The 24,509-nt window shown below is 38.7% G+C and overlaps 1 protein-coding gene across 1 annotated transcript in view; it reads left to right on the plus strand.

Moving 5' to 3' along the window:
- COL25A1 (collagen type XXV alpha 1 chain) overlaps positions 1-23,971 on the plus strand; it is a 297,565-nt gene extending 273,594 nt beyond the window's left edge. Inside the window, exons 31-37 of the mRNA XM_088056988.1 lie at positions 2,276-2,329; positions 6,981-7,034; positions 8,162-8,188; positions 8,937-8,990; positions 14,958-15,035; positions 17,350-17,388; positions 18,722-23,971. Of these exons, the coding sequence (XP_087913114.1) occupies positions 2,276-2,329; positions 6,981-7,034; positions 8,162-8,188; positions 8,937-8,990; positions 14,958-15,035; positions 17,350-17,388; positions 18,722-18,757 (342 nt within the window). The 3' untranslated portion in view covers positions 18,758-23,971. The remainder of the gene's footprint in view (positions 1-2,275; positions 2,330-6,980; positions 7,035-8,161; positions 8,189-8,936; positions 8,991-14,957; positions 15,036-17,349; positions 17,389-18,721) is intronic.
- The last annotated feature ends 538 nt before the right edge of the window (positions 23,972-24,509 follow it).

Below are 24,509 nucleotides of genomic sequence, written 5' to 3' on the forward strand. Positions count from 1 at the left end.
TAAAAAAAATGGTTTAGGGAATTAAGTTGCAAGGGTTTTTTTTTCTGGATTCTTATTTTTGCCTTGTTCTTTAGAAAATTCCCATTCTGAGTGTTTGGCATGAATTTTGTCTTAAAAGTGAAGAACCTTAAAAATATGGAAACATCAGAGTTCTTAGAATTTAGGTTGATAAAATAGAAAATACTTTTTGTGTTTAAAAGCATGCTGAAAAGGCAGCTTTTTTTTTTTTTCTCAGAAAAGAGTTCATTTTTCCTCTTTGCTGTTGTTATTGTATGAGGATTGCTCCCAGTGATTACATTGTTAACAGTAAAATGGAGAAAAACTACTTAGTTGACCCAAAGGAACACAAACCTCTGTGATTAATATTTTCAAGAATTATGTGCAGGGCCTCTGGACAAGCTCAGCGTCACCGAGAATTTTAATTTATTTTGAGAAAAATAAAAGCTCATTTTCACACAGACAGTTACATCTCTGTAGAGAGTGAGCTTTGGAGACCTGAGCCCTGAAAATGGCTACAAAGTAGAAGAGACCAGCACAAAATATGCTATTAGATTTTCCAAATTTACACAGACCTTGTATTGCTCCTGCTTGCTACTTCTAAATGTCATTTTCAGGAGCAAAGCCCAAGCGTTTGACGTTCCAAATAAACGTCTCGTTTTATGGAGTTGGCTGGAGATTTTAGCTGGATTTGTTTGGGGGCTGGTTTGGTTCGGTTTTTAGGAAGCAGGGGTGCTGTGCAGATCATTCCCTGTGCCCGTGCTGCGGTGCCGCTCTGTTATTCGCACAGAACCCACGAGGGGTCCCCCCGTCCCCAAGGATGCTGAGGCTCATGGCCCGGCGTGCCGGGACGGGAAAACAGGAAAAGTGATTGTCTGCCGGCCTCTTGGAAATGAATGAGCCCATTGTGGTCAGGATCCCGATTTTGTTGGCTGCATAATGCAGTATTCTTGCACTTGAATATTTCCTGTCGCAGTTAACACGCGTTTTTCTTCCTTTGTGTATACTATTCAGTATTGTCGCTGTTTACAAATTAGAAAGCATGCGAGTAAATGACAAAGTAAATATTCGTGTGCTCAGGCTCAGAAACACCCAAACATCTGGTGTTTGTAACACTCCTAGGGCCTGACAATATTCTGCTCCAATATACTTGATGCCAGGGCAGGGTTGGGTCAGCGATGTTACGCTGAGGTGAGAACAGAATCGGGCTCTCGGTGTTTTATGTGAATTTTTAACTAACATGCTGTCGTAGTAATGTGATACCCACTCCAGAACCCTGTCACAGCGTGTACTGTACGTTTGAATTGTGTTTATTCATCAGCACCACTTACTAATCTCACGTTCTTGTCATTCGTGTCGTGCCCATCATCCATGCTTCCACCTAACCACACAGGGAGCATCTGGCTTAGACGGAAAGCCAGGAGCCCGGGTGAGTCCCTTGTCTTTCTGTGTCCCCCTTGGTGACAGTCCGTGTGCTCCTCAGGAGCTCTGCCAGCCAAGCTCGCTCACTGCACACAGGAAGGAAGGCCAAATGCTGCAGGCATTTTCTTTGCTGCATGAGAGGGGGCTTCGAGCAGATTTTTAGGGCAGTATGTGTGGGAAGGAGAATGTAATTCTCTGCAGAAGGAGCTCTGAACCTTAAAAAGGCAGCTTAGTTTTGATTTTTGGTTGGGCAACTGCCTTGAATGGGTTGTTGGTTTTCCTGAGTAAGGTGAGGGATTTAGCTTACAGGAGAACATAGATGTTCACTGCTAATATGGAATCAGTGAAGGAAATGCAGATGTGCTGGGGTTCATCTACAGACACTGCTATATTACACATTCTAGATGTTAAATCTCTTGCTTTCTTTAATGATAAAGAAGTCTATGCAGTGGAAGGGTTAATTTTGGAAGTAAGAGTCTTATTGATCCCTGCAATAGGTAAGTCCATCTTACAGGTGGACATTTCAATTTAAAGAATAATCAATTTCAAAAATAAAACAATAATTCAAAGTCTTTTTTTGACCCTTACATCTTCTTCCAATCAGTTTAAGTTCTTTGTAAATCTGATTGCTTCCATGGATGTAATGAATTCCAGGCAGAAGAAAGCTGCTCTGCCTTGTAGCAGGAGAGGTCATAGGTGCAGTTTAGAGAGCCAAATAGGGTGCACCACAACTAAATCCAAGTTTTCAACTAGTGAAGACTGATTCCATGTTAGTTCTTGAGTATAAGACAGCTGTTAAAACGAAAGAGTTGTAAGAACAATCCCTCTCTCTTACCCTCTTTGTTCCTTTTTGTAGGGTATAGATGGCCCGGTTGGTCCCCATGGCCCTGCAGGTCCCAAAGGAGAGAGAGTAAGTATATGTTCCATGTGCTTCTCCTTACAAAGTGACTGCCACAATGGAAAAATGTCATGTGGGGACTCATACTGTGCCCAGGTGTTACAGAACAGGGCAGTATCTCACCTGTAGGGGAGCAGCCCAGAACTCTACATGCGTTCTGGTTACACACACATTCATCTGTTTGAGGTTGACATTGTAACTCCTTAACTTCAGAGGAATTGATACTTTGAAATGACTAATCACTAAGAAATTGACTGGACTTTCTAGTTCACAGTGCCACAAACAGAACATGATTTGCACTAGCTTCATTATGTTGTATAAACTGAGACAGCAAACTGATACAAAAGAAGATAGTGTGATCTGATTATATAAGAATGCAGTGGCAAAAAAAAAAGAAAAGTATTTCTCTCCTCTATGCACTTAAATGATTTTATCCAGGAAAAATACTTCCAGCCTCTGTAAAATTTAAACTTTTTTTTTTTTTTTTCCCAAAGCTTAGAAGACAGGAACTGTGCTATTTAATTTGGAATATTCACAGTAAATTTTCTCTAGTAGAAATAGGATGGGAACTCTAATCTTTAACTATGAGCCTGCCACCTTTAACAATACAACCATCAACTTACACAACAAACCAGAAGATGATATCCTTACTAAAACCTCCAAGAAGTTGCCAGTCCAGAACTTTGTCTCTTTGACTTCCTCACGTTAACAAAACAGCTGTGCTAAAACAGCTTCAGGCTAGCTGTATTAAGGACACAGCCACATGGCAGGGGTCCAGTTAGCTTCATCTGAGAAAGGTAAGATGCATTTTTACAGAGCTGTGTACTGAGGGGTAAATACAGTACTATATACAGCATAGTCCAAATTAAACTGTACAGTAGGCTGCATTTACCACTCAGGCTAGTTAAGTGCCTGAACAGCTTGAGTATTTTTTCTGTTTTCCTAGGGGATTACTTAAATTCAATTTTTCATTGAAAAATTCATTTCATTTTCATTTTCAATTCAATTAGGTTTTTCCTTCGATTAGGACAAAATACATCTCCTGTCAACCCTGTCAAAAGATAGTTGAACATCCTCTAATCTCAAGTAAATAATTTAGATGAGATAGGCATGTAGAAGTACATAAAAATCCCGTACATTTATTCTTGCATTATGAGCTTTTATGTTGAAGGATATGCATGTGTACTACCAGTTGAAATGTCTTTGACAATGAAATATGATATAAACTATTATTCTTGTCTGTGGAGGGAAGCTATTAATTTTTTTTTTTTTTTTTTTGCGAGGGTATGCAAGGTCATAAGAGCTCATGCAGCTGGATCTGGAATAAGCCCTGCTGTAGCTGTTGAAAAGCAGTAGCTACGAAGGGGATAGGAATTGCTGTGATGTAAATCAGTAATTGCATGAGCATAGAAGGAGAACTTCACAGAAATAGAGAGACCAAGGTGTGCAGAAAATTCCTACACACCCACCATTTTCAGTGGAGCTAAATGAATGGGAGGAAGTTCAGAGACAGGTGGAATCTTTTTTCACAAGCAGGCAACCAGCAGGATTATTGCTGTAATTGTTCCTGTAATTATTCAGTACCATTTGGAAGGAGAAGATGTTTGTAGCATAGTTATGTAACAGGTGCCCAGTACTGATATATGTCTCATTATTTAAATAACAAATCATGTCTTTTTAATGCTGTTTTTCAGCTTGCATTTGCAACTGCTGAACTTGCCTATGTGTAAGCAGGAGTGAAACGTTTTTGTCTTCAGATTTTGGACTTTTTAATTAAAAGCAGTGCACAGGGCCAGTGTTCACTGCCACTCAATAGGGCCCCATTTTGTCTGTATTGATAAGAAAAACCTTGGACCAGTATAAATCTAGAAGGGCATTAGGGCTGTTTTACCAAGTAATCATGAATTCATTGTTGTAATAGGCTTCTGAATCTCACTGTGCTCCTATTATTTTCACATACATACTGTCCTGAGAGAAAGGAGAGAACACTGGAAAACAGATAAGACATCTTCAGCTACTACAGATGGAAAGGAACATGTAAGCCTGAAGGGTGATGACAGGCATAATGTATATCCAGCTTCTTGACCAACTAAAGGAATCTGAGAGCTGGAAATACACATTTTTATTTTTCTTTCTTTTTTTCATTGATGACAAAGACATGGTTTTGTGCTTGATTTTGGATTTTAGATGTGTAGCCTGTGCAACACCGTCATCGTTACACACAGTACCAGTAGGTAAAGTGCATTCTCTTTAATTTGGTTAAAAAGTTTCTCACCATGACAGTTATAAAATCTCCCTGTCTATTCTAATGGAGACACAGATTATTCAGCTTTATTCATGCAAATTGTAACTCATATTTGTCCATGACTCAGGAGACTGAAATGAGATAGGAGGTAAAAACACAGGTTATGGTTTCTATTTGTTAGACACTGATGGATTGTCTTACAAAAAAAAATGTAAAAATCTTGAAGTTTGCCAATATCTGCTACCTGGGAGGAAATTGTGATGGTTGAGGGCAGTATGCTCATGACAGTCCAGAAATCTCATATAATCCATGAAATTCAGGACCTCATCTGATATCCCAAACATGTTTCAGCATGTGCTTTGTATTTGAGGCAAAAATTTCTGAGATACAGTTCTCCAAATATATTCTTACATAACAGACAGTATTATTTCCTAGACTGATACATTCAGTATCTTTATGTCTACCATATGTTTAGTAATGTTATAAGCCTATCTTGAGAGGACTTTGTACAGCCATCTAGCTGTTGAAGATTTAAGAAAATAAAGGTGCTTAACTAGTCTCGATATATTTCAAGTACTGATCGAAGAGTAGCTCTTACCTACATAGGTTAGCACATTAGTTTCTTCTTAGCAGAAAGCTTTAAAGTTTCAAGGGATTTATTGCTTTGAACATCAGCTGTTACTTTCCAATACCTGCTATTGTCCTGCCAGGGCATCCAGCCTAAGTGCTGCTCAGAAATTAGCAGAGGAGTAACAGGGTCCAGAAACACCTGACACTGCACATCTCATTACCTCTAGACTAAAGCAAGTGCCCACCTAAGAAAAATACAAAGTATTTAAAACAGATCAAGTGTCAGTTACTCTGACAAACTCCTTATTGCTGGGATTATTCAACCACAGGTTAAGGTCCCACGTGTATTGGCACCTGCCTTTTTGCATAATTCAGTCAAAGAAATTTAGACATAGCAGCCCATTTTCAGAGCTGTGCCAAGTACTTGGCACACATTAATTAGGCAGAAATCTACATCTCTCTCTTCTGCTTTTAATGATGGAGTCATCAATGAATTAATAATAAGCTGTAAATAACCCAGAGGATGTTGTACAGAGAATTATCTCATGAGCAGAAGTGCAGCAAATGCTAGGATGAAGCACAGCACTTCTGCACGCCAAGAGCCTCGCACGAAGCTCTGTGTTAGGGTGTGTCCAGCAAAGGGGGTGACAAGGTGTCCTGGGGTGACTTTATGATACTGGTATCCCAAATCGTCTGGTTTATGTTATATATTATGTTCTGCACCTTTAAGACTGGCTTTGAGAGCAAGAGAGGGGGAAGAAGAAGCGCGCAGTGTGTTAAGAAAAAACCAAGTCACCCTGCATAAAAAATCCAGATTAAGAACTTTGAAAACTAGAGGTGGTCGTGATTTTTTTCTTTTACTGCATCAGCACTTTGGGCAGTTCAGTTCTCTCCAGAGAGAAATGCTTTTCTGATGGATCTAATTCAGAAGAAAGAACACCACAGTCTGCAACAAGGCTGCTTTCTACACTTTCTTCCCAGCCCTGACTCCCTACCAAGCTCGCAGGGACCTGTTCTTGCAGTAACAAGGGCTAGTCCTGGCTGGCTTGGGAAGCTTAACTTCATATCAGCATTGATAAAGAACAATTAAAAGAGCAAAGGTGATTATTACTGTCAGCCTGAAATTTGTCGCCTTGAAATTCCATAACATTTGGAAAAGTATACCATATTTTAAGCTTGCAAAATTACTTTGCAAAATTACCCTTCTGGAAACTGGTAATTTTTCCATGGATTTTAGTGCAGAATGAGATCAGACTTCTGGAGTAATTTCTGTATTTGTTTGTCTTGCATATTACTGAAGTTGTTTTGATTTTAATAAATCAGGGTATCTACATCGCTTATCTAGAATCTAATAGAGGATTTAGCAACACAGCACAGTGCATAGGATAATCTTCACAATGTCACTGTTAATGGCATTGCCTACTTAAATCAAGCTTTGACTGACAAATTATTTTTGCTTGTCACTGTACTGGATCTCAGCTGCTGCGTATATATACAGCTTGATGCTGTATATCCTCAGCTTTCATTACAACTTTGGATTTTTACTGGGAGCAACATTAAGCTGTTAAAAGCTTAAACTTGACACTGGTGCGTGTTCAGTTGAAACGTATTTTCAGTTACTAATGTATTTCAAAATTAGTGTGATATCGTATGCCTAAAAAGTCATTTTGCCTAGAAAGTAATACACACCTTCTCTTTCCCCCTTAAACATCTGATAAAAATAAATGAGCTTGGATATTGTCCATCAAAATACTTAGGAATGCATAAACTTTAACCTAAAGCACTTGGTAGAGATAATTTCTGAGATAGCCAATGTTTTTGTTTGCTTGTTCTGTAATCTTTTCTTAGGGTGAGAAGGGAGCTGTAGGTGACCCTGGACCCAGAGGACCGTACGGCTTGCCTGTAAGTTGCACAGAGTTTGTACACACTGCACTTTTCATCCCTCCCTGATTAAACTTTGTGTGCTTTATGGCTGATTTTCACCTAGCAGTAGAATTAGTTGGAAAAGGCAGAGATTGATAATAGACCCACACAGTGCAAGGTCAGTGGTCTGTATCACACTCTTGGGGTTCTACCCATGCACATAAAAAACCAGACCTGACATGAACCAGCAAGAGAGAGGAGATGCAGAATGCAGGTGCTCCTGGTTCAGCAGGCTTTGGCCATCAGCTGCCATGTGAGAGTGCCAAGAGTTCAGGAGGAGCTGTGGAAAGCTGAGAATTTCTTAATGTCAGTAAGCTGCTTGGATTTCCATACTGCAAGGTTTCTTCACCATTATGGTTTTGTTTTGTTTGTTACTTCAGAGACCCATTTTGTTTTCATTTCTGTGCTGTCTACTCAGAAGCAATGTGAGAATTTCATTGTTGCTCATTCATAGGTGGAAATTATTTGTTTTGAATCAGTAATTATAATTATGTTATCCATTTCTAAAATATGAGGGAGAACTTCCTTTGGCCTGACAAGGAGATCCCAAATAAAACCAGTTGACTTTCCCTGTTTACACTGGTAATGACTGGGTCAGGTGTGTACATATACACATGTCTGTTCTGTACTCTGATGCAAGGAAAGTCATGTAAATGTGCTTGGCCAGGCACAACCAGCCTTTCCAGGAGACTTGCAGTGTTTCCATACCCTTTCCTGTCTAATCTGCTTGATTAATTAATTTAAACTGGAATACAGACCTGTGGTTTAATTAGATTCATTTAATTGGATCAGGAGTCAGTGGCTGGAGAGAGTTTTCAGGCTCCGTGGAGTGTTAAATTAGCTTGCCACACATTTTTATGTGGGAGTCACTTTTGCAAGTTCTTGAAAAAAGAATCCTATTTCTGTTTCCTATTCCTGCAAACTAAAAATAAAATTTTATAGATTTTTCCTGTATTTTTAGCTTGCTTCTGGAATCTGCCTGCAAACAAAATTTTGCAGTCAAGCAAGATTTTGCAGCCAGGTTATCAGTTCCTGGAAACGTAAAACGTAGGCAGCAGTGTCCTTGTCTGAGGGAAGCTAATGCAGCTCCTGTGGTTCTTTGGCAGGGCAAAGACGGCGAGCCTGGCCTTGATGTAAGTAACATGTGTGACCAGGGCACTCTCAGGGGTCGGTAAGAGTATGCCAAAAAATCCCTTATGGAGCACAACACCTCTGCTGCCCTTTAGTGTGCATGCAGTACCTGCAGAGAGTGTGGTGAATGCTGTGTTTGCTCTTTCTCTGTGGTGAAGGGGACAAAGATCGTGCAATGTACAGCCCTTATCGACAGACACCACCAGATAGTTGTGCTTAGCAATACAAGTACTTGGTCCTTTGGATGTCAGTAGGCTGAAAAAAATGCTTGCTAAGAAAATATTCAGATGGCTCATTTGTAGAAAAACAAGGAGTCACTTAGCACTTTAGTTAACTAAATTTATTCTAATTGAAGAGAATAATTCCATAGCCTGTAAGGGACATGTTTCAAAACATAGGCTCTTTCCTTGGCGTGCTGAAAAGACTTTCAGTAAAGTCTTTTTCCGTAGTCTTCCACTGAAATCCCTAACTTGAGGACTCTTTTTCAGAATGCACATATTCTATGTAGCATGGATGATTACTAGTTTGAGTTGTATGATTTCTTTCTGTAGCTGCCAAAATGTCTCTACCACACTGTGTGACTTACTCATCTCACATACTCTTGTGTCTGTGCATGTGTCCACACATAACACACATATATGTACAGGGCATGCAGTGAAATCATCTCTTTAGGTTTCTCCAAGAACAATTAAAAACTCAATCTGCATGTTAATAAAAGTCAACCTGTCTTTGTCCGTTTTGTTTTTATAGGGTTTCCCTGGTCCTCGAGGAGAAAAGGGTGATATAGGAGAAAAGGGAGAAAAGGTGACCACAGTGTTATTAACTGTTGCTTGATTCCTCAGCTAATCAGTTCTGCTGTCTTTATGCTATAGATTGTCCTGTTAAAACTTACATTTGTTTTTACTGTGTGCCAAAAGGCAAGTCACAGATACGTGCTAGAGCAAACTCATGAAAAAACACAAAAATGTATGTACAGGACCAGTAATATCAACATGACCCCAAAGCACGACCTTCTTTTTAGGTTCATTTTCTCCAATCCATCCTGCACTTGTTGAAAGTCCTGAAATATTTAATGCAGACATTAGTCATTGTGGTAGTGATCTTATACTGAAGAGCCCAGCTCTGTTCCCTGGCAGTATTTGCAGACTAATGGTTGATCCTGGTGTAGCATGCCTGTACATGCTGCTTGTCCCACACCAAGTGGCTAAGACAGGAACTGTTTGAATTTTTATTTTTGGCAATGTTTTATTTGCAATTAAGGGCTTTGTTATACTTGTGGATTGAAATTTAAAATTATATACTCTACCATTCTGGTAAACCAACTAGACAGTGAAGTTAACAGAAATAGCCTGACTTCATTTGCAGTGCCCAGACACAGTGAGTTGGAAATCACTTTAGTAAAAAGCAGTACAGGACTTAATGTCTGTAGAGAAATTTCATGAGCTATTTCTCTTCCATTTCTAGCCAACAAAAGCCCAGTTGCTAAAATTGCTGAATTAGAACACACACAAAAAAATCACCATGGGTGTTAGGATTCATCTCCATTTCTTAATATGGTTAGGCAAAACATTTCCCAAGAATGCATTGAAAAAGGTATTATAAAATTCTTCCTTCCCTTTTGTCCCTTGGTATATTGCTCTTTCTTTTGAGCTCAGAGATCACTGGTAAGGTACTGATTTTGCAGAACAACAGTTGTTTAAGCAGGTGCTCCATGTCTATTACAAAAGCAGTGTCTGACCTGGCAGAGTAATCACAACGGGTGGTGAGCCCTTGCTTGCTGTCAGAGTAGGGGTCTGTCTGCCACCAGTGAACAGCTTTTCTCCTCGAGAGGTGTAGCTGGTAACTGCCAGCTCAGAGAGGTGGTGGTCAAAATGCTCTTTGTGCTGAGTGCCAGATTGAATGAGCTTAGCAGTGTGTTCTCACCCAGGATACCTGCGAAGAGTTGTGACCAGAGGATAAAAATTATGTAATTACGCCTCTCTCATCAATTCCAGTGAGGTCACTTGAATACTGCAGATGGACTTTTGAGCCTCACAGTTCAAGAAAAAAACGGAGAGTAAGAAGGTTACCAAGCTGGCAGGGGTCTGGGGCAAACACAACCTGTAGCAGAGGTTGGAGGAGGTGGACTGGCTTAGTCTGACAATGGGGAGGCCAAACTACTTGAAAGGGGAGATAAAAGATGACAGAGCAGAACTCTTCTGGGTAATGGCAAATGCGGGACCACAAGCTGCTCCTGAGAGGTTCAGAGCAATTGTTCACAAGGAGGACAGCACAGCACTGGGACAGTGAGTCCAGAGAGGGGACTGAACCACTGCCCAAGGGCACTGCAGATCCTGGTCTGGGCTGACCTGCTCTAGGATTGGGAATCATCCTGCTCACAATGGGAATCTTAGGCAACCTCCAGAGCTCACTTTCAGCCAGAGTTTGTGAGTCTGTGTTTGCATGTACAACTAGAGCAGAGAGGCAGACAAATTTCAGCCACCAGAGCTTCAGATTATTTCTAGAAGAAAAGATGGAAAGCTGGTAAGAAGTTCACTTATGCAAATACAATGTGAAAAGTAAACCGATGAGATTCAGCACTCGGGATGTAAAAATGTTTTATGTTCCAGAGTCCAGTATGCTGCTTTTGGATATTCGTGATTCCCAGGGACTGACTAGATAAGTCGAACTTTGAGTTGAAAGAGAGTGAGGGAATTGTATGTGGGAACGGTGTGTGGCACAGCTACACCCTTTTCAGAGTTCACTTGTGATTTAGGCTGCCTGTGGAGACTTGTTCTCTTGGGCTGCAGGACACATCTCCTAGGAACTCTGGACCTCCATCCCCCTAAAATCTCATGAAAAGGCAAACCCTGTTTCCTGAGGAAAATGCATGGGATAAAGTAGTTAGCGAATCTGATACATGTTTCATAAAACACAGTGTTTTGTGGTCTTTCAGAAGGAGGATTGACTGGAAGTCTGTAGGGCAGAAATGGAGATTGAATACCTGCCTTAAAAATTCCCAGAGTATTTAAGGAAAACTAGGAGGCAAAGGAAGGCCTTTCCCAGTGAAAAGTCAGGGAAGATATAGTTGAGACCTCTGTGGAAGACACTTCCATTGCACAGGTCAAACACATTTTTCCCATAAATTAGGAATATTTGTATCATGCAAGCAAACTTAATTCACCAAAATTACTTTAGCTGCATCAATAGTTCCTTTTCCAAATAGAAAGCTGACACTCAAAAGACACAAAGTAATGCAATTAATCCAAATTCTCATTATAACAAGTCTTTTGTATTCTGGTGGTTTTCCTTATGTAAATTATTAGTTATCTATGACCAAACTGGTGTAACAGAACCCATTTCAACAGATAAAACATTTTAACATAACAGATAAAGAAGTTGACCATCTAGCTTATGATTTCTTGGTTTTTAAATATTTCTACAGTATTGGCTATTGGTCTGACATCACACAAAATGAGATTATTGAGTTTCTAGTTCAGAAACTTAAATTACACTGCCAAAATACATGTCATTTTGAACATGCTAAAGAGGACCAGTGACACTTTCTTTCATAGATAGGTGTGCAGGGAATAAATGTATTTCTTAAGTTTGAGATGAGGCCTAGACTGCTGATCTGTATTTTAGCCCATCAGTAGTCCTGCTACAGTGAAAGCAAATCAGTGTTTGCATTAAGTCTTCTTTACATGGCTGTAAAGATATTTTTAAAAGTGTTCTACGTGTAATTACTCATATAAATTTATAGTCCAGGAGCACTCATCACAAAAAAGGTTTGTATTTTCAAGTTGTATGAATAGGGAAAAAATTCCTTTCAAAATATAATAAGCTTTAACAAAAGTTAGAGACTGTGTTGTGGGGAAGGAAGGGAAGTGGCCCCTGGTCCCAGATGCACAGTTGTGACTCTTGTAATGAATTTTGACAGAGGCGTATGGTGTGTCTGAACAGAAGATGAAAAGGCATTATCCTCTTTCCCTACACTCTCCATTGATGAAAACCTGTGCATGTGAGGATTGTAGATTGTTCGAACCATAATGATGTTGCAGAAGTGCCACATTTTTTTATTTCTCTAGGCACTGAGGAAGGACAGAAAGGAATTCTTTTTTTTTTAATCCTCGTCAGATGTAGAATCCCCATAACTCCTGTGGGTTTCTGTAGTTTAGGATAAGGAGTAAAGATCAAAGATTAAAAAGAAAGAACTTAGTCTGTGGAAAAAGTAGTAAAGTACCCAGGAAATTCAGGCTGTTTTCTACACAGGTGACTGCTGCATTTGTTTGAATAACATCAAAGATCTCCCTGTAAAACGGGAAGCTGAAAAACCTGGTGGCTTATAAAACAAGAAGTTAAAGAAATAAAAATCCTAAAAGTTCAAAAAAGAGTCAGAAAGCAAACTGTACTGTTCATTTTCAGAATCCTTTCTGGAGTATGTCCATGCTTTGTGCTTGCATACACTCATTGCAAATATGTTGGTGCTACATTGAGCACAAATAGCATGAAATTTGACCCTAAGCTATTGGGTTCCTCTGCTACATTGTCATCTTTGTAGGTTTAAGATGGAAATGTAGCCAATTTATGATTCTTGCCTTGTGAGGTACTTCTTACATCACAATCTTATCATTTGGTGAGGACTGCTAATGTTTGGGTTGCTGTTTCTCCAAATATTATGCTATGACCTTTTGGCACACAGAAAAGATAGACAAGTAACTTTGCTTCTGTCATGACATGGATGCAGTATGCTTTGTTCATGGAATATTTTGTTTTATTTGAACGTGTCAAGTATGCTGTTATATTAAATGACTAATGTGCTTTCTTTAGTTTTTAAAATATTATTTATATACATTATTTTTTATGTGTAAAAATTATTTTTCTCTATTGTTAATGGATTAAGTCTTTCTGTACTGGTGTGGAACAAGTTAAATGTCTATTTAATATGCTTCACCAGAATTCATCTGTCTTTCCAAAGGGGCATTCCTTCCTTCTCCTTCTACCCTCATTCCTTACAATTCCTCTGTCTTTTTTACCCTTTTCCTCACAAATTAAATCCTCCCAACAGCCACAACCTCACTTGCTGGTTCTCCAATGTTATACTAATTTTCCTATGACTATTTTCCCCATTTCTTTGTGATATCCTGATTTACTCATCCTTCCTATCCCATTTTTTTACAATCCTAGTCCAATTTGTTAATTTTTTTTTAAGTGATCCCTTTTTGATTTTTGTGAAATTGAGAGCAACCTGAAACTCATTTACCATTGTGATCAACTGGTGTGAAATCAATTATAAAATGAATTCTCTAAAGCTCTTATACTGCTTGAAGGTGAGGTCATCTTTGCAGGTAGCTTTGTTGAGGGGTATCAACTAATTTCCATGAGAATTAAAGCATTAGAAGTTTTGGATTTAAAAAGAAAACTCAGTGTGAAATCAAAGGACTGTATTTTGGTAAAACAAATAGATGAAACATTGCCTGCAGTAGAGAGAATATTTAAATGTTGAAATTTAAGCGTCATAGCACCTCTCCATCAAGCAGTTGGAGTCTTTTGATTCCTGTAACAGGGTTTGAAATGGTCGTGTTGTATTTGGAGTGACAGCAGTGCACCCTCAGTGATGTCTGTGAGTTTCTGTGGGTGCCACAGAGAGCAGGATTTGTTCCAAACTCTTACCAGAGTGCAAAGGGTCAGTTAGCAAAGGATGCTCCTGGGCAGGTTCACCCTTGATGTGACACCCTGGAAGCTGATGGAATTTGCTCATCCCTGTGAAGTGTCTGTGCCACAAGCCTTTTATCAAAAGACTCTGCTGATGGATTCTGCTCTCCCAAAGTTACTTCTGGCTCGTGGCAAATCCTCTGGGAAGCTCACAGCTTAGTGAGCACGTGCCCTTCAGTGCTATCCCTTATCAAAATAGGAGAACTCTTATTTTGGACTGCAGATTGGGGGGCTTTGCAGATTTTCCTCTGTCTCAGGAAATCAATGATTTCAAGCCCTGTTCTAGGTTTCAAAACATTCATAATACTTATATGAAATACCAACACAAACTAATAGAGACTGACTGCAGTTCTTGCTTGTGATCATATAATTTATTTTTCCACATAATGCACCATCCAAACCAGAACACAGTGGTAAGTGTCCTTTCAGCTCTCCATTGGCTTAAAAAGAAAAAAACCTAAACTTTAAACCCAATCTTTCTTGATTTTTTTTTTTTTTCAAAAGAATGAAACATGTTTTATCCAAACCATTATATCCACAGGGGGAAAAGGGAAAGAAAGGCAAAAAAGGGCCTAAAGGGGAGAAAGGAGAACAGGGTGCTCCTGGATTAGATGCACCTTGCCCATTGGTACGTCTCACTTGTGTGTTGGGAGATTAGTCATCCTGCTGTAAACTGATGGAATAAGAAGTGAGGGGAGAGGAACAAGCAGCAGCTACTGTGTAACCTGTTACCCTTTGTTAGCACAGCTTCATCTCAAGTGCAAATTCTGCAGCAGACTTTGTTTGTAAACCTCCTAATTTGATTTAAAGCACCAGACTTAAGACCTTTGGGCTAAGTTTATGAGGGTTTGATGGTGGGGTTTTTGTTCTGTTTTTGTTTGGTTTGTTTTTTTTCCTGCAAAATACACTGGAAAGGAACCAAATTTGGAATGTGTCAGAATCAGTGCCCCACAGGTTGAAATCATAAGCAGTCAGCTTGTTCCTCTTGCCTCTCTGTTGTTTTTTGTTCACTCCATTTAAGTCAATACTGAAGGCATTTTCTTGACAGTAACATTGCAAGTTAATCTTTACAAACAGGGATTCCGTGGAATTAAGGGGGAAAAAGGGGAGCCAGGCCAGCCTGGCCTGGATGGGCTGGATGCCCCTTGCCAATTGGTACAGTATTTCTCTTTCCTACCAACCCTGCATGCAGTTCCTTTGTTTGTAGTCAGCCATTCTCAATGTAAAGTAATGTTTTTCTGAGCTGACTTTACATTTTTCACGTAACACATGCATGTGCATGAACAAACCAGCTGCTTCAAGTGGTCATAACTGCAATGAGAGAACACACGTTTTCATTGACACCTTAAGCCTAACTCTCAGCAATTTTCTCCCACATCACCCAGTAATTTGTAAGTTTGTGTCCTTCCTACATTTTCCCTGAGAATCGTTGGTTTGTTACTTTCCTCGCAAAATACCCACTGCTTTACCCGCCCTGAACCCAAGTTCTGGAAATCCAGCACAATGTTCACCTCTAATCAAGTCTGATGACTTCTGTCTGCACTGCTCAGTTCCACACCCTGGCAAGTCCCATAGCTACTCTGCACCCTGGTCTTCCTTCCAAATCCATGCCACCTTAGGGGCATCTTTTCACAATTTGGCCAAAATGAGAGTCACAAACAGAAGGATGTAAATACTGTTTCTAAAAACCAAGGTTTCCTGTAAGCCAAGCTGGAGCTTGGCTTCCACACCATCTACAAGTCATGTTTGTGGTGTCTGGCCTGTTCATCAGAGTATTGAAACACCTCTGGAAATAAAAAGCTTACCTGATGTTTGTAAGAATATAACGGTCTGCAGCCCAAACCCTCACTGTCTTTGTTATTTAATGTCTTCAATTTAATGGTCTTTCCCTTGGAACTTACCTTCCTGGAGTACACACAACACTCCCCACCCTATGCTAGCATGAATTCAAGTTCCCACCTATACTAAAATGCTACTTCTTGACCCTCTCGCTTGTACCAATCTGGCAACAGTGATTTTTATTCAGTGGTAAAGTAAGTTGGAACACTTCCATTTAAGAAAGAAAACCCCAAATGAATAGTACATACACATTTCCTAAAGATACAAGGAGAATTTTCTTTTAAGTTATTCACAGTAAAATTTGATCTGCATGCTCTGCTATTGTTTGGTGGTTAAGCACGGTTCTCTGAGATGAATGTTAAATTAAGTAGGTTTTATTTTGACTATAGCACTTCTAATTTGAAGTCAGTTGCTTTTTAATTGTAAATACATAGTCCATTAAGATTATTCCACGGTCCATGTTGTTTGCTTCCAATTAATGGTAACCATATCTCATATTTTGCTGGGGATAATCAAGCATGCTTTTGTAATTTAAAAATGTTTCTCTGTCTCTGTATTATCATTTATATCTGAAGATTCACTAACAATCATTGATAGGTAAAAAAATACTCTGTTCCTAGATAATTGCTAGAATAAGCAGCAAGTTTAGGCAGCAAGCCATTCACATCAGACCACATGCAAGTATATTCAAAAATCCATATTAACCATTATCCTCACATGTAGGTTAGCATTAAGTATTGGTATTCTAAATTCTAAGAAATGTAAAGGCCTGGTTTTTTTCTGTTTATGCGTAGTCTAGTTACATTATATGTGCTCCTAATTCTGAGCATATAACTCCATGAATAAACCCTGGACAGCCATGTAAATTCAAATTAGATCCATGAAAACCAGTATGACTGTGATCGAAAGCTGGCCCAGATCTTGCTGGATGCATGGAGATACAGGAAGATAGGGTGGCAACAGGAAAGAAAAGGAGTGACTCTCACTAACATGAGAAGAAATTAGTTGCCCCTATTGTCCAAGTGCTGAAATAGTCAGTGGTGCTGTGCTGTACTGTCCTGCTCCCACCACTGATGTTTTCTTCCACTGTGGCACTCAAGGTATGTTCAGGCCTTAAGATTTTGCTGCTCCATTCAAAAACTGATACTGAAAGTGAAAAGAAAAGGTCCTACTCCCATTTGAGTCTTGCTGTCTTATCACAGAGTGACCTTTGTACGAGGGACCCATAAAACATAATATTCTCCAGATAAAAGTGATAGTATTTTTTTTCTCACTGATCTTGTACATTCAGGTACAGATGGTTGTGAATAAAACAGGTTATATTTAAAATAGTATGTAGCCTGAGCTCTAACAGCAATAAGGAACTGATAAAGTTCTAATGGTTTAGAGAAAAACAAATCTTTGTAGCAGAGAAATGCATGTATGTATTTACAGTGTAAACCTTCTCACCTTTGGCTTTTCCTTCACTCTCAGAATGAGAGAGGAAATAAATTAAGTGGTAGCTACATTTTAGATAGAAAGTCAAAGCTCCTTCAGCTTTTCTAACAGATGTTGATGAAATATCTATCCTATCAAACTTACTTATGTGCTTTTTTTTTTTTTTTTTTCCCTTTTACTCCTCTTGAAACAGGGTCCTGATGGATTACCAATGCCTGGCTGTTGGCAAAAGGTAGGATGGGCAGAGCTTTTTCTTTCCAGGAGCAGTATGTCCTTAGCACACAGAAATGCTTGTCACAATCGTACTGAGCAGTATCAAGATACACTTTGAAGCCTCCTAGACAGACATACCCAGCAATGCAAGATCAGACCTCTCCATGACAGTAGTTCATGTGATACGTTGTCATTTATGTAGAATATTTCATTCAGACAGTACTGTAGAAATAGTTGGCATTAGTTTCCTGGAAGGTCCAAGACTTTTCTTTTTTTTACATGGAGACTCACACATCCTTTGATTTCTGCAGATGATCAGTGCTTCCTATTCATTATAAAAGCTCATGGATGTGGCATTTTTGTCAAGTATTTTGGTCAATCTATTATTACATTGGTTTTCTGGGATAGTGAGAAGGACAGTGTATCCTGACCTTTTCTTCGCCTTACTTTTTTCTTCTTCCATAAACACTCCTGGGTTTTGGGTTTTGTGGCAACATTACTTTACTGGCGACATTATTTTAGTAATGATTTAACCTAGACAGTGCTTGATTTAAAAACATAGCATTCAGAATAATATAGTTGGAGGAATACTGGCATATAATACATCAGAAAACATGAAGCATAAGTGAGATCCCAGATGCATTTATCTCTGAAGAATAGTTGGTGCTGAGGAAATAACTATCCATATTTGCAACTCTGTCTTATCTGTGCATTTGTAATAGATGTCTGAAATAATTTACTAATTTGATTAATCTGTATCTCTTTTTGTCTCTGCAGTGATGAATCTAACCTTACAAGCATGAAGTTGTGTATATAGTGCTCCACTTTTTTTATTTATAGTTGAGAACTGAAAATTTGATTTTACAAGTCTGAGATATGTTTACATGTAGCTGCTTCTACTTGTTTGCAATAGTCCATACATACATCTTTTTTTCACCTACATCTGCAGTTAGATGATACAATAACTGCAGGACAAACCTGCAAAGGTTGTCTCTCTAATGGGAGAGATCTCAAAACAATGATCAATAATAGGAATTAATATTTCTGTAAATTCTGATATTTTGGCTTGTGGATATGCATGGACAATGAGTGCCATGAACTAGTTTACAAGAAATCGTGACCAAATAAGAGCAAAATGCTAAGAAATGTACTGTACCAGCTGCTGTTGGAGTTTACTGACTTGGCTTCCATGTCCATCTTAAAACACGTCACTGATTCATGATACCACATCTGCTCATATGAACTAAAAGCATGAGTTTGTGTGCCAAACCTGCTTGCTGTGTGATCATGAGTGGCTGCTCACAGTGACCTTTGATTCCAGCTTCTGAGTCATTTCCTTTTGTCATCTCAAGGGAGTCACACCATGGCTCATTGCTAGAAAGAGATAAACCAGAGGAGCACAGAAAGAGGCCTTGAATTTTTGGGGAATAGCATTCCAGCTGCAGGTGGATGGCTTCCAGTCTTGCGGGATACTTGGCCCCTTTGATCAGAGAGGGTCCCGCCTGTTGATCAGCATCGGTTTTGCCTTGCCCTGCTCACGGTCGTGAAGACATTCGCGATAGGCCCTGTCGAGTCCTTCATCAAGAGGGACAGAACGTTGAAGAAGAAACCAGACTTCTCTGTGGGTTGTTTGAAAAGGTTACAGAGGTGCTGCAGGGATCATTTGATGGCAGACACCACCTGAGACCAGAAGCTTCTCAACCTCACTTGAGGACGGACAGAGTGTATATACTCTGCATATTGTATTTTGGAATGCTGGAGGAGAAAGAACTCTTGAGGTGGGGATGAATCAGATCATCCTCCAGAGGAGGATAGCAATGGAACTGACCAGAGATGTTAGTATCATGGTGTGGTTTTCAGGTTATTCACTTCAAATTACACATAACTAGCTGAACTTCTCTGTGGGATTTTGGAAGCAATGGTTTGCTTTGTTTCCTTTGTTTCCTGTTACTGTTGCCGTAAAGAATGCATTTCAATAATCTATTCAACATTTGTGATGATGGCACTGAAGAGAATACACTCAAGCCTCATATTCATCTTGTTTCAGTATTAACAGTTTTAATTTCAGAGTCTTTGAAGTCTTCAAGTCTAGAAAAGAAAGAGTTTATTTTTGTGTTTCACAGAATGATGTATTCATCTTGTTCCTTTTATGTTGTTACGGTGATTTTAGTGGACATTATTGCTCAAAAAACATTGGAGAGAAACAATTCTGTGTGATTATCACTGCACGCTTGTCTCCACGCTCCACTGTTAAATGTGTTGATTTTTCTCCCTTTCTGTTCAGATGGCTTTCTAGAGAAACATTTCCTTCTCCACTTTTTTTTTTTATTGCTAGAAATACGTAATTTGTGCACATTTGTAGTTTTGCCACGAGGTATTTTTTAAAAATTTTGAGTCTTCATGTGGTGCACTGAGTTTGAGAGATTAATTTATGAGAAATGGTGCCATATTTGGCAGATGGAAATTTTTTTTTATATCGCTTCTGTTCCTAATGTATATAGCAGGATCATCCCAAATGGTTTTAGTTATTTTTCAAAGAGTTGTCTTTCATATGTAGACCAAAAGTAAAGTTGAGGAAGACAGCTTGTCTCCATTCATATGAGGGCACCTTATGCCCTTCTTGGAACGCACATTTTTCCTAGCTCCATTCATCATGTGAAGATGGGGTCACACTTTTTGTATTGCTTCACGATCTCAGATCAATGGAAATGCCACTACAATGGAAAATTTCTCTTTGATGAAACTTTATTGTCATTTTGGTACATTGGAGTCAAACCCAGCTTTTCATTGAGGAAAACACAGATTTTTAAATCATTAAGTCAATTTAGCAGCCTCCAGTTAGTAAAATCCTACTAATAAAAACAAAAATCAGACACTATGCACTGAATACATATGTATTTTTACTGCTCAATTCCATCTTTCCAATAGTAAAAAATAAACAAGTGTTCACAGATGTAAGGAAATATGCTTTGCTTTCCCTAAATTTTCAGAGATGCAAATGACAACCTGTTTGAATAGCAATGATTACAGCAGTGAAAACCTTCAGGTGGCACAGGCAGAATATAAAACGTTGCCAGAGTGTTACAGCAATAAAAGGTGACTGAGGGCCTTTCAGAAGGAGGATGGGATCAGCACTCTGACTCACCACTTTCAGTCTGCTTGTTTAGGCAGCACTGTCTCAAAAACACAGCAGGCTGAGGAGCAAGCTGCCTGCCTGGCAGAAAAGAGTCACTCATGTCAGTGTCCTGACTTGGCACATTTGGCTGGGTATATGGTAGATGTGGAGAGTAGAAACTGAATGTTTTTTAATATATTTAATACTGGCAATTGATACAGTACAATTAAATAATTTTTAAAAGTTTTTAAGTTTCAGAGTATTTAGATGCAAAATCAAGTAGGATATTTATTATCTGACTAGATGATTTATCAGCCCCTTATTGAGACTGTCCACAAGTGCAACTCATTTAAGAAAGAGCAACAAGATAAACAATGCTGTCATTAGCACTTTCTTTTTCTTTTTTTAATTTGTGTACTTATATTTTTTAACTGCCCTCCTAGCATCTATTTCTGTATGTGCCAATAAAGCTAGCAGAGCTTTGGTCCATGGTTTTGTCATTCAGGAAATAATTATAGACACTACTGTTAAGTGTCAAAACTCGATTCTCCTTTAACTCCCTGACACTGAGACCCTACTGAAGAAACACTTAAGCACTTTCATTTGCTTTCTTTTCTGTCTTGTAAATTAATTTCTTTATTAAATTCCCAGCAAGTAGGAAAATAGGAATACCTTTTTCTTTTTTTTTCCCAAATAATCCTACTTGGCTTTTTTAGCTTTTGTATTGTTCAATAGCATGAAATGTTCATTCCTTTTAAATAACCATGAGCAAGCAGTAGACAATTTCATTTGAAAGGTTAAACTACATACATAGATTTGGCATTAATATTTGCATCTCAGATTGAATTGAAATGAAACTTCACCATATCTAGAAAAGTTGCATGGTCAGTACAAGAAAAAAAAATTTGGTTTAATATTTCATCAAGAAAAGCACCCTGTGAAGACTTGCAACGTGTTTATTTTGTTCAAGAAGCAATTATTTCTGGTGCTAGTATATCTTTTTCCTTTTGATGGCAAAGCTACAGTTTGAACTGCCAGTGTGTTGTTGTATCTTTTAGTGGCATTCCTCCAGATAGATATGATTTGTTTTGTTTAGTTTGTGACAGGAACAGTAGTTCCTCTACCAGTCTTTTCAGTTGTAGAAATGTGTAGTGGTATTAGTCTACACAGTTTCTATATCTCTGACTTTTTCCAGGTATGATTAATCCTTGTTTCTTTGAGAGTTTTCAGTATTTGTTTCATATGAAGTTTTGTAATTATCTGTTACTCCAGTGCATTAAAACCACATTGTGCAGAAGTCCTGCTACAGAGGCTGCAAATCTTTTAAGCACTGTATGGAATATGTCTGACATACGTGGTCCTTGTCATAGACTAACTATGGGAAAGCTTTCTTTCAGGATGCTTTGGACAACTTTTTATTTTTTCCTGAGATAAAGCATGAGATATTAAATCACAGAGCAATGATAAAATGTATTTTTTGATTTATATTTTTATTTATTGCTGGTCGTGATGCCGTATTCTGATAGTGTAGCAAAGCAGAATGATACTCTTCATCCAGCTGTTTATATATTCTTTTAGTCTATGGTGTAAGTGGTATGGATACTGAGTTTCAGAATGATCAAATCCATACATCTGCACATGTGTAAAGTGTAGAATTGGAAAAGGAATAGAAAGGTTGATGTACATTGTGGAAAGTTAACACTGGCTCCACTGAGCATCGCAGCCGTGGATGGGGTGCGTGTGACCACCAGTCACTCGGTTATGCCATGGGAGAGACAAAGCAGCCCCAAATGAGATCAGCAGAGCCTTGGTGCTCGTGCTTGGTGCTCAGGCTGGGAGCTGTGGCAGGACACGTGGCTGGGATCCTGGATCCCCACGGAGATGAGCTGTCCCACTGACCACCCCAGAGCTGGGATCGTAAACCTGGCTCAGCCATGCAAGGCTCCTCCCCTGGCTGTGCCTCCCCATCCCCAGCAAGGACCAGGGGACAGAGATGCATCCTCTCCTTGCAAAGCTCTTTGAGACATGCAGGAGGAGGGACACGAGTGTGAAGCTTTGTAATGAGGGCACTATTAACCACCTTCAGCAGTGGGTTTTGCCTAAATCAGGACTACTTCAGTAAGAACTGCAGAGATACTTTCAGCCTGTTTATTGAAAGTGATGAAGAGGTTCAAGGCATGCAGAAATTGACCCTTCCCTTCAAATTTACTGATCTCTGCTGCTTGGCCATCTTATATTACACTTCTAAATCTCTGTACTTTACCTAATGAGATTCTTAAATTTTCACACTAAAGACTCACACAAAACACATCTGCAAAGATCGTGGTCAAAAGAAAGTCTAATTTGTAGTCATTGCAAAAATTCTATTTCAGTGACTGGAATTAAAACCAACACTGATTTTTTTTATTTTTTTATTTTTTTTAATTTTCTGCAATTTGTTTTTATGGATGTCAATGTTGCTGTAATGTATAAATGAAGGTTTTCATGCACCCTCTGTTATTAAAGTATTTTACGTGGTGGTTGGATTCATTAGTTAGAAACAAGTGCCTGCCACCATCATTTCTGAAAAAGATACTCTACGGAACAAGTGGAGTTTGTTTTTTAAAAGGGATTTGGAGTGTTGTTTTTGTTTCATTTTGTTTTTAAATGCATCCAATTACCAATGCTGCTTGGAAATTGAATTTTCTTTGAAAGCAGGGGGCCTTAACTTAACCTGGGACCGTTAGTGTTTTACTTGTTTCTATTTAAAAAAGAAATTGTATGAATTTCCCAGATCCCATTGGTACTTGCACACTTCTCTGAAGTATTATGGAGAGTTGGGTTGGTGGAAGAATGTTTTACATACTGTTAACGTATATGTGGATATTCTTATATTATTGTACATGTTTGGGAAAATATCACACAACTTTAAAAATGTTGCTAAGATGTATGTATCTGACTTTTTCCTTTGGAAAATATTATATATTTTTATTTGTATTTTTTACTTTTTTAAGTTCATCTATATGTGCCGTTATTTTTGTATTGCAAATGGTCTCATAAATGAAGTAGAAGAGATAAAAATACAAAGAAAAGTAATTTGGCAAGGATGTCAATACTTGGGGGGAAAAATACATGGGTCAGCATCATATTATCAATACTAGAAATATTTTGAGTGTCTTATCACTGTAAATATGTCACGAGACCTCTTTTGATGAGTAGCGTAAAGAATGTCAAGGTTTTAATCACCCATTTTAATTTGTTATTATTTACCACTTTCTTGTGGCCACTGGTCTTGACTTAATTGAACCCAATCAAACAGCATGCTTTTGTTTTTACTATTAAAATTTCTCCGTGTTTTTCAGTTGAATATTGTTTTGTTTTCTTTCAGTTTTGTACTTCAGGTTTTGTTTCTTGCTTGTGAGAAGTTGATCTTCAGAATTATTTTTACACTATTTATGATTTATTTTCATAATGTAAAAAGTGTGTAATTATTAAAATATTAATCCAACCATTGGTGCTGATTTTGAATAGTTATAAAGTTCTTAATGTTGGTGCAAAAAACCGTTCTAGTCTGTCTGGATTGGGAAACGTGTATGCTGCTTTGTGCCAACCTGGAGCTGGAAGTCCAGAGCAAGTTGTTTCAGACATTCACACAAAAATCAGGGCCTCTGCCACGTGTTCCATTTCCCTGCAGAGCAGAGTAAGAAATCTCACCTTCCTATTCTTGATGTGTCTTTCCCCTTCAAAGCAGTCTCTCTTTCGTTATCTTTTCTAAACAGGCAGCACAGGCTGTGGGAATCCACAAATTATATAAGGAGGAAGCTTTGTTGCAAAGCTTGGAGCCTTTCCTCACTCAGGAAAAGTTGCAGGGATCTGTGTATTAACCAAAAGTTGAAACTATTGCTTAGGCAAGTTCAGAGGCACCATGGCATCTAAAGAAATAAAGCTGAAAATCACCACTCTCCCTTTTCTGGGGTTCTGAAGGTGAGAAATAAACCTGAACTCCTGAGAAAGAAAGATGTGCACAGTGCCACAAGTAACAGTGC

This window comes from Pseudopodoces humilis, chromosome 6 (genome assembly GCF_049639895.1).
Source record: "Pseudopodoces humilis isolate 2021_Gansu_Grassland_sample_001 chromosome 6, ASM4963989v1, whole genome shotgun sequence".
Lineage (NCBI taxonomy): Eukaryota > Metazoa > Chordata > Aves > Passeriformes > Paridae > Pseudopodoces > Pseudopodoces humilis.